This window comes from Patella vulgata, chromosome 7, assembly GCF_932274485.2.
Source record: "Patella vulgata chromosome 7, xgPatVulg1.2, whole genome shotgun sequence".
NCBI lineage: Eukaryota > Metazoa > Mollusca > Gastropoda > Patellidae > Patella > Patella vulgata.
In genome coordinates, this window is record NC_065885.2 from 24,633,598 (window position 1) to 24,653,936 (window position 20,339).

The 20,339-nt window shown below is 34.4% G+C and overlaps 1 protein-coding gene across 2 annotated transcripts; it reads left to right on the plus strand.

The window, feature by feature from the left end:
- The first annotated feature begins 115 nt into the window (after nt 1-115).
- Nucleotides 116-10,879, plus strand: LOC126828569 (cyclin-L1). Of its 2 annotated transcripts, XM_050558417.2 has the most exons (11): nt 121-354; nt 505-579; nt 1,692-1,801; nt 6,148-6,268; nt 6,433-6,497; nt 7,777-7,876; nt 8,275-8,379; nt 8,651-8,771; nt 8,898-8,982; nt 9,311-9,394; nt 9,729-10,879. In XM_050558417.2, the coding sequence occupies exons 1-11, from the start codon at nt 151-153 to the stop codon at nt 10,036-10,038; spliced, it is 1,380 nt and encodes a 459-aa protein (XP_050414374.1). In that variant the 5' UTR covers nt 121-150; the 3' UTR covers nt 10,039-10,879. The 2 variants fall into 2 exon arrangements, with proteins under 2 accessions (XP_050414375.1, XP_050414374.1); XM_050558418.2 differs by lacking the exons at nt 7,777-7,876; nt 8,275-8,379; nt 8,651-8,771; ... (1 more) ...; nt 9,311-9,394; nt 9,729-10,879 and having other exon boundaries at nt 116-354; nt 6,433-6,501.
- Nucleotides 10,880-20,339: the final 9,460 nt, after the last annotated feature.

The following is a 20,339-nucleotide window of genomic DNA, read 5'->3' on the forward strand; positions in this document are numbered from 1 at the left end:
AATAAGAAAGTCAACATTTTTTTAGAAAACCTTAAACTACATTTAAGGTTCAATGCCTTAACATGGTATTAACAGTATTTGTACAAAAATAAACCCTGACCTAGATAAGGCGCAGCAATACAATTCTAGTTAAGTTTCAGAGAAGAAGCAATGGCGGAGACTCCGGTGGATCCTCTTTCTGTGAAGGATTTTAGTAAGGTTATTTTAACCTTAGATAATGTCCTTATTCCACCAGAAAAGTTATCAACAACACCGTCGATGCAAGATGGTTTAGATTTAGATACTGAAATAGATCTTCGATTTCTGGGGTGTGAACTTATTCAGACAGCAGGCATCCTCCTAAAACTTCCTCAGGTAGGAACTAACCCTGACGCCATTTTTATTTGTGATCACATGCTCAATTGATATCTTTTTCAGATTTATCCAGCGTGTTTTTTTTTTAAGACAGAATATTTAAAATTTTAATTCTATTTTATTATTCCATAATTTGGTTCTGTTTTGCAGGTCGCAATGGCTACAGGTCAAGTTATTTTTCAGAGGTTTTATTACTCAAAGTCATTTGTGAAACACAACATGGAGGTGAGTAACCTTGTTCTCTTTTTATGACGTCACAAGAACGTTTTATAATCGTGATAATCAGGACTTCCTGTTTATGAAACAATGATGTTTTTGTAAACATGAAACACTAATGACACTGTTTAATTGGTTTAACAAAGTCAATTTGATTACCGACTTTAATGGGTTCAATTCACATTAGATTGAATTATTTCCTCAACTGAAATTTCAATACCCCAGACAGGATTAAGCTCAAAGCTTTGATTTGAAATGCCCCCAATGAGCCAATGTGTGCTTAATTAAAGCAACCTAAACAAATCATATCCCAGATTATTTAACATGAATATAAATGTACCACGTTGAAGGCCAAATTGAAAAAAATACTGTACAAGGATTTTAAAAATTCTTGAATGTAAATAAATAAAAGCAAATCCGATTCAGATAAGGCTACTGAGCAGATTGCACTTAATACCTCTGCATACTTAACTAAACATACCTTCCAGATCATTAAGGAAATTCATAACTCAATCTCCCCATAAAATTATATTGGTCCACAGTTTTGACATTATTAATCAACCTATTTGGATGCTTGAGTGTGGATATTTTATGTCAACCCAGAGCCAGAACTGGGCCACACTGATCAGCAGTGAATTTTCGCATGGCCGCTACAGTCACTGATAAGGATGACATTGATGCGACTTAATGAGCAAGAAATATTAACTTTTTTCCTGCGACAAATTAAATTCTATAACATTTTTTTTATGTATTAGAAAAATAAATAAAGGCGTTTGACGTATTTGTCGGTAAAAATTATTTCCTATTTAGTGTAAATGGGTATTAAAATGACTAAAAGACAGCATTCAGCCCGAAGCAGTAATGTCTTTTGTAAACAATGCACATGCCGTTCAGCCAATGATTGACGCCGCGTGCTGTGACGGCAGTCATCTTTGACAGAGATATTTTTACTAGACTCGTAATTCTCTGTAAAACAGATTGGAACTGGGCTAGACTATTAGGGTTTTTTTATTTCAATTTTAAAAGTAAATGGTACATGCCTGTGGTACAGTATAATAATACAGGTCCTGTTGGATATAGTTTGAGAGCTGGATAATTTGTAAAATTTGTTATGTTCCCAGGTTGTGGCAATGGCATGTACAAACCTTGCCTCAAAAATTGAAGAATGTCCACGTAGAATTCGAGATGTTGTAAATGTTTTTCATCATGTTAAACAAGTCAGAAGTGGCAGGTAAGAATCAGTTTTTCAATTTTTTCATTCTGATAATGAAATGTAATTTATTTTCATAAAATTTGTGATTAATATTTTTTTTCTTCAAACTTCATAGGTTTAAGATTATGTTGAATTAAAAACTGAGATAGACTTAAAGAGCATACACTTGTTCTTTTTAGCAAGCTGAAGTGATAGATTAATTTAAAAGTGTCCTTAGAATGTTTAGTCTCTAACTCTTCTTTTGGCAAAGATTGAGAGTGACCTGTACATGAAAAAAAACATTCTTCACTCCAACATAGAACGGTCATTGATATGACTTTCATCCACTAGGATATGAATCAAAATTACATGTACTCCTTTGATAAACTGTACATCTGTTGTAGTATTGTTCAGTTATGTATACAAATTTTATTTGTTGTTTTTTAAATCTTATAATAGTTCAGGCCTAACATTTTTTTCTTTTTTTTTTTCACAATCACAGCTATTGGATGGGGACCACACATACAGTTGTGACTTAATGATTGGATAGTGAGGTGAAGGAAGTTAGAATCTAAATCTAAAACCCCACCTTCATTCCATACGTCACCAACATATTATGGTTTGTATTAAAAGGTTTGGTTTGGTTCTGTTATTTTAAAAGCCAGTGCTGTTAGGTATTTCTTTAATAAATATTGTTGTTTTAACTTCTGTGACAATTTATTTGCAGCCTTACTCTAAGTTTGATATATATATATAATTGAAATTATTTATTAGTGTAATTGGTATTAATTTAGTTCTGATTCATGAAAAATCAATCTCTGTGATGGTTGACAGTATTCATTTTTAATAGTCTCAATTTTGTAATAAAATGATAACTCAGCTGACAGATTTGATGGCTTTGTTAAAAATTTACATAAGCAATTGATGTGATTGTGGTTGAAGATTATCAAATACAGCATGTCATATGATAATTACTTTAAATTAAACCAATATTTTCTAAATAAAAGTCAGTAAATTTTAGTCAGAATGTTACATTATTAACTGTTAATATTTTCAACATGTTAATTTGTGAAAAACTTTTATTTTGATCTATTTATGTTTGAGAAGTCTTGACCAACAAGAAGAATGAGGTGGAGTAATTTAAGCATATAACTTTTATTCTGAACCAGCCACTTAAAATTTCACTGAGAAATCAATTTAGAGAAAGGGACTTTTAAATCTGATGCTGTTCGCTTAATGGTTTAAACAATATTTTAATTTGAGTGCAAAATATAATGGATTTGAAAACCAGCCAAAGCTAATATAATTTCATCCTCATGAAGTCATCTGATGAAAATATATGCTATAATTTGTTATCAAAACTTCTATTCAGTCTAAAAAGTGGTTTGTAACAGCAGTCATTGATTAACTGGTGGGTATGGCTGTAAACATGTTCTTCTGGTTTGAAAGCTTGACTAATTCTAATACCCCTCTTTTGAATACACGAAACTCAACCAATCCTGATGTGTATCGTTCTAGGTGTCCCTTTTTACACATGTGGCATACCACCTAATTACTAGTATGTAACTATAAACCATTGTATGATAAAGTAAATATTCAATGATTTGATTCTGTGGCTGATGTTTTCATTTGCTCAGTGACTTCTCAGTTTGTCTGTGATATCACCCTAGGTTGAAGATGACATTAAGCCCTACCCTACTACCAGGACTAGTCAGTGGTTTACAGTGAGAGTAGTATGAGGAATTACCCAGTATTTTACATTGAGTAGTCTGATAAAGTAGTCGGTGGGTTTACAGTGATTAGTGTGATAACGTTCTCACAGTTGTTTACAGTGTTATGAAATACTCATGGGTGTGTAAAGATGGTTTGTGTTGTGTGGTTATGTTTTACAATGGTAAATAATGCCCTTGTACCCCCTAATATGAACATGACTATATCCTTCAATAACAGAACACAGTTTTTATGGGATACAATCACTAGTTTTATTCTAAACGCACGATGTTTCAACAAGTATCCTCTTATCAATTAATGTGTTTCCGATCGCTAAATGCCACTTAATGATTATATCCTTCAAGGTGTAGATTTGTACCTTGAGTCATTAATTTGTACAACAATTCTATCCTAGTCTTCCAAAAATGTTTCCAATCAATTTGTGCACAGATGGTCACATGTAACGCTTTATACACAGTATAGTAACTGTACAGAATACACGAGGAGACATGCAAGTATGAATTACGGATAGGTTTATATTTATCCAATACTCAAACTTGATGGCACAGATTAATGTGATACTTAACTTTCACTTGTTTTAATCATGGTTAAGCACATAATTTGACGAATTGATCATATCCTGTTCAATTATTGTGAATAGATTTATATTTTAGCCTCATAGTATGTGAAAAAGTATAAATGAAGACTTGTGAATCAAACAGATATACCAGCTTTGGAAAATAAAGCAATGGTAAAATGAAAAAAAAAAAAAAAAACGAAAGAATATCAAGAGCAACCAGTCTTAACATACCAGAGATATTGGAAGAAGAGGGAATTGATGATTTTGGATAGAGATGGAAAATGCATGATGGGAGTCAGTTACTCTTTTGTCTACCTTTAAACTGCTGGCATATTCAATTTCATGAAGATAATCAAATATTACCATGCTGATAAGACAGATTATGATATTAGAAATTATATATTATATAAAAGTTTATTTTTTATAAACATAATGTGAAGAATGATCTAGGTAAAGTGTCACAGATACTCTGAACTCTGAATCCCAGTAATTTGTTTTGTATGTATATAACCTGAATATATAATATATTTCTAGCTGTATGTTCAGATTATTTACTTTTATTGACTAAGTTGAAAAGGATCGGTCATGTGATAAAGTGTCCAATTCAGACCGAACAGCATGGTATAGGAATTTGATTGACAAATTAACGTAATGGGAAATATGATATTTGCAAAGGCTTTTTCTGATGTTGAATTCTTAGAAACAGTATTCTGTATAAAAGCATTATACAAATTAAATATAAAAATTTTTATCTGAGCAATATTAGTTCTAATCAATTATTTGATTATTAGTAAGAATACTGTAGGAATAAATAGATAAATTTATCCCATGAATGGATTCAGAACTTTTAACTACTTTATTTTAAGGCTTGTATTAATGGAAAGTATTTCAGTCATTGATTTCTGTGTCTAATTCATGTCGTTTTATAATGATCCTAACCCTGTTACTATGTTTTATTAAGGATTTTTCTTGTTTACTTTAGAGTAACATACTCCATGTAGCCAGGATCTGGGTAGACAATTTGTCACCACATGTTTGTTGTATTCCCATGGTTTCTTCAGTAAAATCATTTGTTAGTTCAAAAATACCATTTAAAACAGTTCTCAAATGTTAACCAATATTCACTAATTCATTTTGATAACTAAATACAGTAGTTTGAAATCTGGGTTACTTAATTACTTGCGGGTATGATAATTAAACTGACAATGGCCCTAGCTGTTTCGTTGGTGTAAATTTTACAAGCTTGGAACATGGTTACCACATAGTTGTATAGTTTTTGGACCAGGAACTAGGACCCAAGCGTTAATCTTGTTGTTGATTGCTGTGGTGTGACGCTCTTCGAAAAAAGTTCAATTCTCTGCCAAATCAAGTAGGATGATTGGTATGACATCACAAATCCAAGGTGGCTGTGATGACTGCGTACAGATTTCCTGGTCTGTGGTATGATCATAATGTAAGACAACCAGCTATGAAATGTTTCTATTACAATGGTGAATTTTTAACTTAAAATCCTCTGACCATGTGTTCCAAATGTTAAAAACATCTGTGGCATGAGTAGCAAAGTAACCAACTTGGAATTAAAGAACAAAATCTTAAAACCTTTCAAATAATTAGTTTCAATGAATTTGTCTTCAAAATATTTCATAAGATTTATTTAATGAAATGAGACATAAATGACTAAGGTTTAGTCTAAAACATGACCACAGCAATATAGCAGTCCTATAAATAGAACCATTCTAAATGTGTTAAAATCACTGTATTTTACATGATATGGATCTGGATCAATCAAATTGTAATATATCACAATGTTGAAGCTTTTGTGGCATTGTTCATTGCAATACAACAGGAACTGGGAAACCGTGTGTAAAAGAAACTTTCCCGGTAATTTCATACACTTCCCATATGAAAAAAAAATTGACCTAAATTGTTTAACTTACAGATAAACAACCATTTTATTTTTCACTTCCTAACAGTACTGGCTTGTTAATAAATATAACCAAACTGCATCTACAATTGTATGTGTGGTCTTACAATTGACTTTTGTATATTGTGACTCCGTGGGTTTCTGTAACATCTTCATTTTGACTAATTTCAGGACAATACATCCATTAATTCTAGACCAAAACTACATAAATCTAAAAAATCAAGTTATAAAGGGAGAAAGACGAATCTTAAAGGAATTGGGATTTTGTGTACATGTAAAACACCCACATAAGGTATTTGATCAACTTTTGTCCTTAATATTAAGTAGTGTAAATTATCATTCTAATTTACATGTAATTATATGCTTTTGATCCAGGAAAATATTTATAAAACAAATGAATATAAATGGCTCTCTGCATAAATATGGTATTTCAATATATATCTTCCTATATTGCAGATAATTGTCATGTTTTTACAAGTGTTAGAATGTCAACAAAATAAACGATTAGTCCAATGTGCCTGGTGAGTAATATTTGTATTAATAATTTTAGCTGATAAAAAGTTGATAAGTTCACATTTGTGTGAAAAGATTATTGGCCGTGTTCATTTGAAGCTGCATAGCGTGTGTTTTTACTCACGTGACGGGTAAACATTACCTGCTGTTTTATTGACTTAAAAAAAATGTGCAAAGAACTGAGACGAACGAATCTGAGTTCAGGGCTTTACAGCAGTTTATCATAATAAGAAAATTTACACTGCCAGGCATATTTAGTGATATGTGTCATTTTCTACATAAGCTTTTGTTGTGCTTTGTAGACATTTGCTTTTATGGGTAAATAACAAACAAGCATTCTGATCTAGAAAGGTTAATTTTCAAAAAATAGGTAAGATATTACAAAGGTAGTAGGTTTCTAACATGGCATCTCTTTATTCCGACTTAATAATGGTCTTGATCAATTTTATAGTTCTAATCTAATTCACATCACAATTTACTTTATACTGTGTCATGTGTAATTATTAACATATTTTTCCTTTTTTGCTTACCCCAGCCTAGGAGGGTAAAGTCCTTGAAACCATAATGTCTTCAAAATGTGAATCTCTGAAATTGGTTACCTGCCACCGACATGCTCACCTGACTGGTCCATATCTGCACGTCTTATCATCCAATCAGATGTCATCAAGATCATGTGTTCGTTACTGTGAAAATGGTGATAGTACAGACAAAGTGTTGTGTAGTGTAAAGCACATCAGATTGTGCGGGTTCATAAAAATGACAAATCAAAAAATTTATAAGATAAATAGTGACAATAATTTAAATTAATGGTAAAGATATCAAAGTAAATTTCTGATAATCTAATTGATATAAGATATAAAGGTGGAAATTAACTGTTAAAATTAATAAGTTAGTTGCCTAATTTTCCAGTTTATTAATCAAGTGAGTTGCAGAGTCGTGGGTAAAAGAAGGATTGTTGTTGACCAGTCAGTGAGTACCAGAGGTAGCTTGATAATTGACCACCAGAGATAAATGTATTTGATCTTGTTTATATAAAGTATGCAAGCAACAAGGTAACGTATATTGGAAATATTCTCTTTTCCATCCATTCTTTTATTCTCTTTCGTTTCTTGTAAGATGGGCAGAGATACCCATTCTAAGAATTCCAGAAATTGGTCTTCAAAATAAAATGAAACCTTTGAATTTGCTAGAGAGATGCCATGTTCGAAGTACTATTGTCTATATTTGATTTGTGTCATGTGTATTGTCATATTTTATGTGGTGAGATGTAATATTTTGTTATTGTAGGAATTATATGAATGATAGCTTTAGAACAGATGTATTTGTAAGATACCATCCTGAAACAATCGCATGTGCTTGTATATATCTAGCTGCTAGACAATTACAGGTAAGTTAACTTTATTATAGCCTATAACCGGTGGGTGGGGTATTCGAGTGCACACTTTAGATCATAAGGTCTATCATTTAATCAAGTGATGTAGTTTTGAGACCCAGTTTGTATGGAACAAGAAGTAGGATCTCCTGTCCAACCTAAAGATTTTCTCTGGGGCCTCAGCTTTCCTCCCACTGCTAAAGACATTGCTGAAGTAAAATTAAACCATCTTGGTCCCAAAATGACCTAGTTTGTGTTGTTGACATTTAAACCCATTTCTCTTTCTCTATAACACAACACAAATATAGTTAGGTGTCCTGTCTTAATTACAATGATAGTGTTCTGAGGCCACATTGAATTATTTCTTGTATTTATTTGAACCCATTGAACCTTTTTTTTTTTGTATACTTCAGATTGCCTTGCCTATCAATCCATCTTGGTTTGGATTATTCCAAGTTGATGAAGAGGAAATACAACAGATCTGTTTAACATTATTATACTTATATTCTAGAAAAAAGGTGAGTTCTTTTATCATTTCTGATTTGTGGGGGTGGGGATAGGTGTGCACTTTCAATCACAAGGTCTGTCATTGAGTTGAGTCATGTGGTTTCGATCCCAAACTTATATGTAACAAGGAATAGGATAACCTACCCAACTTATTGGATTTTCTGTGTCCTCCCACTGTTCAAGACCACATAGTCCTGAATTGACCTGTTTTGTGTTGAATGGACAGTAAACCTCGATTGAATAGAAAAACGTGGATCATTTTGATACTTTTTCTCATTATAGCCAAATTATGAAGAATTAGAAAGAGTAGTTGATAAAGCTAAGAAACTTCAAGTGGAGGCGAAGTTGAAAGCTAAAGGTCTTACCTCAGATTATGGTACACCAAATAGTCAGTCTAGACAAAGTAAGTACATGATTTAATACAATTTAATGGATAGTTTAAGGAACTTTGTTTTAAACACAGAACAAAAAAATTAATTAATATCTAGATATTTGGCCCCTTGTTTTTATATTGTTTTATATTTTTCAGATTCACCTAAAAATGTTAGTCCATCTGTAAATATTATACCTGGTATGAAACGTGTAAGAATGGAGGATGAACCACATTCGGACAGGTACTATTCTTTTATATCCACTGCAGTCTGTTATCTCTAATTATGATACACACTCCCAATAATTTTTTGGTGTCCCACACCTTTCAAAGAAAGCTGGGGCAATATTACATGTAAAATGGGTAAAGTCCATTACCCATTTTGGGACCCAGTAGTTGATTGTCCGAGACTTTTTAGGAAGAATCCCCGATGTTTGGAATTCAATGAGTAGGTTGAAAGGCCAATGTCCAGGCCAAATTGTCATCAAAAGCTATCTAAATAGACTAAAACTTTAAAAATCTGATGGCTTAGACTGAATGATATTTAAATACAATCCTCTTCTATTTTTCAGTGATAAAAATCATCGCAATGGTAAAAAACGTCATCGATCAGATAGTGAAGGAACTGATTCCCCTAGACACAGAAGTAGATCAAGGTTTGTTTAATTATAATACAGATATTACTATATATATATTTACAATTAATAATAATAAACAGTGTGAGATCTCCTCCCAACACACAGCAATAAAACAAATCATATAACTACGAAGCAAAGCAAAACAACCACATTAGAATTGTGTGCCATTAGGGAGATGATATTAAATATTGCAAAGAAATCTGAGGACCCTCCTCAAGCCTCCCAAGAAAAATGTTATTTATGTAATGTGTTTGTTGCACATTTTCATATAATTTATATTCATCTCATCCAACAGTTCATCTGCATGTCATCTGCAATATCATTAATCATACTTTAAAATTATCTTTTTCAGGAGCCGCTCATCTAGTAACAGTTTTACGCGAAGTCCAAGACGTAAAAATAAGTCTCCCAGAAAACTGAAAAAAGAAAGAAGATCACCTAGTCATCATTATCATAAAGACAAACATACACATAAAAAGAAACGACACGTGGTTTCAAGGAGTCGTAGTCGCTCATTTTCCCCATCTCCAGATCGTTATAAGGCAAAAAGATATCATAAAGAAAAAGCCCGATATGGTTACAGTCCAGATAGATATTCTAGAAAACAGCGAAACGGTCATCGGAGCCCTACTAGAGACAGATATGACAAATATAGACGATGATGTTTGCTCATTCTAGATAATAATTTTATATGAAATGGGTAACGGTGCAAAATCATGTCCAAAATCATGTCAGAACTATTAAAAAAAAAAATGACTGTGATAAAAAAAATAGCCCAGCGATATATTCATACATATAGCATATTATTTCATCATCATCAGAAAACCTTATATTTAACAAATATAATTTGTTTTATGTGAGGCAAATTAGCATAACATGGCATAATCATGAATTATGAAAGTGGTATAAGAGGAGAATTAAAGGCCACTGAAAGTTTGATTTATTTACATGTTATAGATTGGTCCAGATCTATTAACTATGTCAATTTGTTCTGAATTATTTTATGTATATTTTAACATAAGTTATTACACTATTTGTATAGACAATTATAGAGCCAGTAAAACGATTTTTTTTTTTTTTTTAACCAGTTGATTATTAAACCTATATCAAAAGACTGAATTATCCTGATGCAAAGATAAGAAAAATATTCTTGATTAAATTATGTTGTGGTAGTAGTTCTTTTGAATTCTATTAAGTTTATTAACACAATGTCTAGTTTTGAATAAATGTGTTAATAAATATACTGAATAAATTAGAATCTGAGAAAGATACTCATTAATCCTCTTTATGTGATTAAATAGGTACCAGTACATTCCTACTTTCAGTTTAATTAGTATGAAATGAAGTCTGAATTAATATTATTTCAACTTGCCTTCCTCAGGGGTTATCTGAACTAAAATTATCATCTTTATGTTATAATAAGATTTTTTCTTATTGTTTTGGACAACAAAGTATTGAGAACATTGTATTTTACATTTTGTAAATAAATAATGTAAATAGTGATTTTAATTTTACTGTTAGCATTCATATACAATATCAAACCCTTAAATGCCAATCGAAATTGGACTGACAACTTCCTGAAAAAAACTTTTTGGACTTCACAAATCAAGTTGTCTTGTTGCTTTGTTTCACAGGGCAGTAAACTGTGTAAAAAGAGGTTACAGTGCAGGATGATAAAATCAATAAAAGTCGAATGTATAGTGACAATCCAACTAAAACTTGTTCCTGTGGCATTACAAGGAAAATGTGGGTGGAAGGCTTATTTGGATGAACAATGACAGATTATAGTACTACGCGTTGTGCTGTGGCTATGGGCTTTGCCATCTAGCTTCTACTTCTAGCACAATTTCATATTTTGGCTTTAATTCGTTAATTGGGTACTAATACCAAATTGAAGGTTGACATTATACACAAATATTAGAAAATTGGCATGTTAAAGCTGAACTTCTATGGAATTGCGTGTCAGTTTGAACCCCCAAAAACGTGAATAAATTCTGTTAGCTTAAACATACATTATGCAAGAGCTAAATCTGCCTATTGGCTGCAGGTCTGCGCTAAGTGAATGAAAATAAAAAAAACTTTGTTGGAAGTGGACGTTAAACACAAAGAACAACAACATAGAAAAGAAAAGCTTGTCTACGATATCACCCTAGTTGGAAGTGGTATCACCCTAGTTGGAAGTGGACGTAAAACTCTAGAAATGAACGACAAACTGGAGATGTAGAGCCCCCTAACCGACTCCTTCCAGACCTTCAAAAGGACACAAAGTACAACAGTTATATTTACCAGTTACAAGGACTATAAAACTGTGTAGGGTTTGACCAATACCACAATTGTTTCTCTAACTATTTCTTTACTTCATTTGAGAGGTCATTGACAATCCTTGTAAAAAATTTTTATTAAAATGACCCAGATTGCCAGGCATTCATTCGTCTTAAAGCCCCGAGTAAAATATATTCAGGAAGAAGTTTCTTTTGTTAGAACTGGTAGAGAATAAAAATGGTCGCTGTGAGATGATTTATGTATTTGATGAATCTCAGTACAGCATTTCTTACACAATGTTAGTCCAATATGACCGTCATCTGAAATAAAAACAAGTAGTAAGTTTTAATCTTTTTAAATCCCGATACATACTAGTAAGTGCAGAAGGACCACACCACAAATAAGCAATTACACAAGACAACCCCACGGACACAACACAAAATGTACACCGACATTTCAAACAAGGGCGGTAATCGGTATAGAATCTCGGAAACGCTAAAATAAATAATTTAGTAATAAAAATAAAATGTAGTGAGCAAATTGCAACAGTTGTCTAGTCGTTCGGATGTGACGGAAAACCGAGGACCCGTGTATACATTTGCGTGCACGTAAAAGATCCCCTGACAGAATTCGATATAAGAGTAGGCCGTAGTGCCGCTGCCCGGGCAAAATTCTCATCATAGCACACTGTATGGCATATGCCCGTCTTCATTAGTCCAGTAGGAGGTTTAACCCCATTTCATTTCATTTTATATCAAATAAAGTGAATGGCCGTAAGCGTCCACTGCCCTGTACTGTACAGTCCGGGCCTGTAGTAATATTGGAGTTCACTATTTTTTTATATACGTCCACATGAAATTGTCGTCACCCTTGTCCGTCCGGGCATCCGTCGACAGTTTATTTATGGGCATTCTACATGTTCCTTTTAATATTGGCATGTATCGGACATGGATTATGGCCCCTGATAGTACGAAAAATCATGTTTTTAGCTTGTGGACACTCTAGAGGTCGCCATTTTTACCGATTTTGTTGAAACTTGGAATGAATGATTATAACCCAAGGATCTCGGTTCCTTTCGATATTCGGACAGTAAATTCCTGGATTATGACCTTTGATTATACGAAAAATCGTGTTTTTAGTTGTGGTCCCTCTAGAGGTCACAATTTTTATCCGATTTAAGAAACCGCCCGAATATATACGACCGTTACACCATAATGATGGTTGAGTTCGAATTTCGTAAAAATCTGACCGAAACTTCCGGACAAAATGACCGCTCCCTCTACGCAAATAGTGTTAAAGTATATAATATCAATGTTGTGAACCCTTTAGAGGTTACAATTTTGATCCGACTGGATGAAATTTCAAACATATTCTTATATCCCAACGATCTCGGTTCCTTTCGATTTTCGCGCATATCGGACGGTAACTTTCTGGTTTATGGCCCATGACTGTACGACAAAATCGCGATTTTAGCTTATGGACGTTCTAGGGGTCACAATTTTTATCCGAATTTAAAAATCGTTTAAAAATTCCATTTAAGAAACCGTTCGAATATAATGATGGTTGAGTTCGAATTTCGAGAAAATCTGACCGAAATTCCCGCAAATAGTGTTAAAGTATATAATATCAATGTTGTGAACCCTCTAGAGGTTACAATTTTGATCCAATTGGATGAAATTTAAAACATATTCTTATATCCCAACGATCTCGGTTCCTTTCGATTTTCGCGCATATCGGACGGCAACTTTCTGGATTATGGCCCCTGACTGTACGACAAAATAGCGATTTTAGCTTGTGGACATTCTAGATGTAAAAATTACATGATTACACCATGGTGATGGTTGAGTTTGAATTTAGTAAAAATCGGACCGAAACTGCCGCAGCTGTAACACAAATAGTGTAAAAGTGTGTAGTAATACCATGGTTGTTACATTTTTTTATCTGATTTTGATGAAAATAAAAATATATGTTTATAAACCAAAGATCTCGGTTCCTTTCGATATATCAGACCATAACTTCCTGGATTATGGTCCCTGATTGTACGAGGTCACAATTTTTTATCAGATTTTATAAACCGTTTAAATACACGCTGTTAAAAATTGGTGTATTTAAAAACTATAAAGCAATGTTAATTAAGTGTAAACTTTACACTACAGCTAGCGTTTTTCGATTTTTTTTTTTTTTTTTTTTTGTAAAATATGGCGTCAATTGCAAAAGTAACACAACTATAACTCATTTAAGAGTGTTTACTCGTAACGAGTAAAGTATAGATTATTTTAGCGTGTATACACTTAAAGACATGTAAATGTTCCAAAATATTACCAAGTACAATTTCTTAATTAAACATGCATTATGCAAGAGCTAAATCTGATTATTGCAAGTCTTAATTTAGGCTTCAGATGTTATAGAAATTATAAATTAGATCTTTATTTAAACAACAAGACCAAAATCAACTCTGTAGACCCACGGATTTAAATAGGATTTCACTAATTGATTAAATCAAATAAGGGGTAACCTGATGAAAATACGTCAGTTAGATCGAGGCTAAATGATAGAGTGTACTTAGCGAGGCCGCTGTAAAGCGTTTCCGTATGCCATTGAAAACTTTACTTGATAATCGAGATATGTAGGTGGAGTTAACGCCTGTCAATCAAACGATCGGCGAAGGTGAAGACACATTTCGCTACCATTTCTAGGCAAATATTACAACGATGATAACTATGTTCAGAATAAAGTAATTTGACTGAATTTTTCAATATATTCTTCTTTCATCATCTACTTTTGAACTGTTATAGCAAGAATGGACAACTCTCTATAAAAATCTCCAATAATGTATCTTTAATAATTCTTAATTCAGGTGAGGTGCATAAACGAATAAACCACATTATTTAGCTAAGTTGTAAGGATATGTGTATTGATTTTTTCTCATGATTTATATTCATTGTAAATTGATATATACTATTCAAAAAAAGTAAGGGATATTTGATTTTTAAGTGTTATTAAAGTCACCTAATGAAACTGACGAAGAAACAAATGACAAAATGAAATGAAGTTCACATTCATCGATTTATTCCAAATGATCGTTAGACTAAGTAAGGCACAGACTGACCATTATAAGGGTAAAATGATACCCGGGGTCAAACAGCAAAATTACCACAGCATCACAACCAAGTCAGTAACGGGTAAATCCTCCTCTGTTTGCCAAACAAGCATTGATCCGACGTGGCATACTCCTAATGAGACGTCTAAGGTCATTTTGGTCCAGATTGTCCCATTCCTGTTGCAACGCAGCATCAAGTTCTTGGACATTGGCAGGACGTTGTTGACGTTGACGTAACCTCTGTCCAAGCATGTCCCAGACATGCTCGATGGGGGAGAGGTCGGGACTCAGTGCTGGCCAAGGTAATGTGGTGATGTTCTGTTGTTGGAGGTAACCTGTAACGATCCTGGCCCTGTGACATCTTGCGTTGTCATCCTTGATGATGAAACGGCTGCCATGACGTCGTGCGAACGGCACAACATGGACTGCCAAGATGTTGTCCCGGTAGTACTGGCCTGTAACACGCCCTGCAACAACATGTAAAGCCGTTCTTCCAGCAACAGTGATGCCTCCCCACACCATAACAGAACCACCCCCAAATCGATCATGTCTGATGACGTTAACGTCTTGGAAGCGCTCGTTTCGACGACGCCACACCCTCCTACGTCTGTCCAAAAAATCAACAGTGAACCTTGACTCATCTGAAAACATCACATTGCTCCAGCGTCGATTATCCCAGTGTTGACGATCCCTACACCAACGACGTCTTGCCTGAATGTGATGATCTCTCAAACAAGGGATCACGCGAGGACGTCGGGCGCGAAGGTGACCCCTATGCAGTCGATTCCGAATCGTCTGGCCACTCACTCTCACACCAGTGTCTGTTTGAAGACGAGCGCTGATCTGATTTGCTGTGATGACACGATTTCTCAAGGCCAAGGTACGGATAAATCGATCCTGGGCTTGAGTTGTCGCCCTTGGTCGACCTGAGCGTGGTCTGTCCTGTACAGATTGTGTATCACGGTATCTGGACCATAGCCTGCTTATGACAGACTGAGAAACATTCATCGTCCGCGCCACAACCGCCTGTGTTGTGCCGATCTGTAGCATGCCAAGGGCACGTAACCTTTCATTTTGGGTAAGCCGACGCATATCAAAATTTGTTTTCTGGTCACTAAAACAATTAATCTGATGTTTCCACCCTGGAATTCAATGCCACAATGACTGTAACATTCAAAGTCAGAGTCGTGCAAATCTTGGGTTGGACCCCCATGATGATCCCAAGCATCACCTGCATTCCATGCGGTAGCTATTGGTGCGTTTGGGCGTCACATGTAACTGGAAATGTTTCTTCTGTTAGGTTCTATAGTGACTTTTTTCGTAGTCATTTGCATATTTTAGTATTATGCCCCCAAAATCAAATATCCCCTACTTTTTTTTAATAGTATATATTGTCTAATTGCCCAACAGCAGTTGAATTTGAATCAGTCTGTTATGTTAGGTATTTGTCAATTTAATGTCATTGTAAAATGATCACTACCTCTTGCAATGCTTATATATTCAAATGCACGAAAGGAAACCATAGACAAACTACAATACGATCTCAAAAACATTAACTGTCTCCTGTTCGGGTCCTCAACCCATTGTATCGATGTAAACAACAATATTTTTAACCAGGTCCACAATTTTATCGATAGGTCAAACAGATTTTAATCTTGCTTAATAGTGGTTTTATTTACAATATTAATTTTAAATCTACTTAACAATGTAGCCTACAGTATATATTGTATATTCCAATCCGTATCATTAGATATGTATTTACACTCATATGTATGTGTTTGTCATTTTAACTGTGTATATACACCCATTTTGTTCCTTTTTAATACTATGTATGTATATTATCTAGGGAGAGGGGTTTTACATAGGCTAAGCCTGTTCACCAATCCCATTCAGACATCCTGAATAAAAATATTGTTTATAAAAAAAAAGAAAAATAACCAACGGGCTACATCTGGTTCGGGCTATACGCCCGATACTAATTTTCATAGAGACCGATAGCCAATTTCAAGTTTTCTGAACTAGAAGTCCTTGGCTTGAAATAAATATTCAACAAAACAAATGACAGCCGCGTTGGTGTAATAATTAAAATGGAAGTGTAACTTACAAAACATCTTTGAGGAGTAACGCTTAATCTACAACCACGGGTGTAAACTATTAGGTAGGTTACACTACTGGAAGTGGTGTAATGTTCTACACTCGTTGGGTGTTATCGGTTTACACCACCAAAGGCTAGGAGTTACCCCTATTAAGGTGGCAACTAGTTTCTACCCGAATTGGTGTAAACTACCATATTATTTTTAACTGCGTATCTACGTTACGCCATATAAAGGTTGAGTTCGAATTTCGGGAAAATCGAAACGAAACTGTCCGACAAAATGACAGCTCCTTGTACAGTACGCATATAGTGTCAAATTGTAATACGAAGGTTGTGGACGCTCTAGATGTCACAATTTTTGACCGACTTTGATGAAACTTAAAACATATACATGTGTTTATAACCCAAAGATCTAAGTTCCATTCGATATTCGCACTTTTCAGACCATACCTTCCTGGATTATGGGCGCTGATTGTACGAAAAATCGCGTTTTTGTTTTTTAGCTTATACTAAGTTGTACTCTATCCATCTCTTCCAAACTGTTGGCGTATTGTGCCTGGCAACCGCTGGTTTAAAAAAACTGGACATAAGCAGAGGCCGTCGTTCCTCTGCTGTCAGTTAATTTGTTTTAATGATGCGGATGCTTTATTGTATGTGGTGCCTTTTCAGACTTTTTCAAAGCGTGTTGTTGTTGCTAGAGGCACCTTAAAAACAATTTTCGACCCTGGATGTTTGGTCTGTGTTTTATTTTCATTTAAATTCGTTAACACAAAGTTGCACACCCGCAAAGAACATCTAAGTTCCCCCTCAATCAAGAATTACTGATGATTTTGAAGGCCATGTCAGCATAATTTCGCACAGTAGTGGTCTATAGGTTCGTTACCTACCATTTATAGAAGGACATGCTGGGCAAACAATGGAAGCCGAGGACTTCAAACAAACCAAACATTTCATATCTTCTTCTCTAACCAATGTATGCACACTGCGACAAGACGGGTGTGCCCTTTCATGACAAGCTGGGCATAAACTTTCCCCTGCAAACAAAACTAAATAAATAAATAAAGTTTAAAAAGTAATACTAATGGGCTTAGGCTATATATAAGCTAGCCTATGTCGATGACTATGCGTTTAGGCCTAGCCTAACGACCGGCCTAACGCATGCATAATTGTCCACTAAGCCTAAATTAGTTGAAATAAAAAGTCTTATTAAAATTTTACGTACACGTATTTTACATACCCATGATTGACATTTTACACCTTACAATATCTGTTAACGGAAACCCCGAAGTACAGCGTGCACATCTCAGTAAATCAGAACGATGCACAGATATCATTCCGTGTATTTTCTCAATATTCCCAGAGTTACCGCTAATGACGTCATCAACGCTATGACGATTAATGTTCTGCAACAGTGTTGGCGGAATTTTGATCAAAGGGAAATTGCAGATCGTCCAGGCCCCCAATTTTTTTTTGTTTTTTCAATGTAAAGACTGTTGTTATTACGTAATTTTAACTTAAAAGTTCCTTCGATTATTTTCTTTTCAATTTTCTTCATTATTAAATTTGGACAAAATTAAAGGAAATGATATTCATTTTACCAAAAATATTATCAGTTTTTCTAACATCATCAGGGAATTAGTCGATCGAACAATCTCTACACAGATGCATAGAAGGGGACATTTTCTCGAGAAAGGGTTCGTCGCCGCTATTCTCTATTCTGACAGGAAACCACGCCTGAAATATTGGACCGCGTCCTGTCTTGTTTCAGGCTATAATTGATACACTTTTCGAGGCCTTGCGCAAGTTAAAATAGTTTCAGTTGCAAAATTTTCAACATATATCATCAAAAACACACTTTTATGGATAACAATTACTATGGTTTATTTCACTGCGACGTGAAATAAACCATAGTAATTGTTATCCATAAAAGTGTGTTTTTGATTATGTTCCAATTACTAAATGCCATTCATAGAATATAACATATATCATCACAGTTTGATTGGAAATAAGTAATTATGTTAAAAATGGGGAAGAGAGGAACATATTTTCGGGATGACATGAAATCACCCGCGTGTTCTAATTCTGGTTCGGCGGCCGTTTTATAATGGACAGATACTTCCGTAGCAGTTGGATTTCATCAAATCATATAATGCGGTAAGGTTTCAGATTTATTTCAATGGGAATTGGTTTATTATATGTTAAACATATATTATTCAAGAGCTAAATCTGTAGGCCTGAAATGTTATCTAAATTATTAATTATACATTATATAATCAACTCGCTGTCTTCGCTAGTCTGTGGTGTTTATTGGATAAGGTTCCGATTTGCTGTTCGACTTGCATTCATGATTTGATCGTGGAATGGATAATCGAGACAATGTTTTTATCGTACCGACTTTAGTAATGATGATCGAGGCCAGGCCGAAAATTCAATCGCTAAAATCTCGGTTCAGAGTGGACCAATTTGACTGAAATTTTCAGCAAATTGCCTTTACATTATCTAGTTTCTAACTATTATAGTAAGGACTGTCAGCTCTTTATCTAATCTCCCATAATGTATCTTTAAACTATGTGCACTACAGTTTAGGCACACTGATCCGCAGTGAATATTTGCTTGGCCGCGACAATCACTGATAAGGATGACATTGATGCGGCTTAATGAGCTAGAAATATTAACTTTTTTCCTGCGACAAATTAAATTCTAAAACATTTTTTGTATATATTGGAAAAATAAATAAAGGCGTTTGACGTATTTGTAGTTAAAAATTATTTCCGATCTAGTGTAAATGGGTATTAAAATGACTAAAATGCAGCATTCTCTCCGAAGCAGTTATGTCTTATGTAAACGATGCACGCGCCATTCAGCCAATGATTCACACCGCGTGCTGTGACAGCACGTGTTAAGGCAGTCATCTATGACAGAGATATTATACGAGACTCGTAATTCTCTGTGCAACAGATTGCAGTTTAGGGTCAGTTTAATTGGAAATTAAGGGAATTATAGTATAGGCCATAGTGACCTTTTTGTCATCAAATGGTGACAAAACCTGCTCAAAAGAAGCCCTTAGAACGATCCACTACTGTGCAACTGGAGCAAGACGGAAGACATCAAGTGGAAGTTTGGAACCATTTATATAGAAGCCACTGTGGCTATAAGTGAGTAAAACGCTGTCTCGTTAGCATGGAGGTCGCGGGTTCGATCCCGGTGTTGGCTGATAAAGTTCATCCCACCCGAATGACTAGGATACGCTGTTCCTTGTCAGACCCTGCGCCCTGCTGCACCACTGACAGGCGGAAAACAAGGAACTTTCTTATTGGCCAAAACCGACTTTAACCCGCACAAAGAAGGCTCATTTTAATACATTTAATAACACGTGATATTTAACACAGTCATTTCTATTGAGAACCGACATATCTTGTCAATCAATCAGCAGTTAAAATAAAAATGTGTGATTTGTAAAACAAATATTGATTTTAAGATACAAATGTTAAATTTAGCATACAAAT

Bases quoted from the DNA above. Each gene is read 5' to 3' on its own strand.
- LOC126828569 (XM_050558417.2), top strand. From the start codon at position 151: ATGGCGGAGACTCCGGTGGATCCTCTTTCTGTGAAGGATTTTAGTAAG. The intron at 6,269-6,432 runs GTATTTGATCAA...CCTATATTGCAG, and splicing joins ATGTAAAACACCCACATAAG to ATAATTGTCATGTTTTTACA. The intron at 8,380-8,650 runs GTGAGTTCTTTT...TTCTCATTATAG, and splicing joins ACTTATATTCTAGAAAAAAG to CCAAATTATGAAGAATTAGA.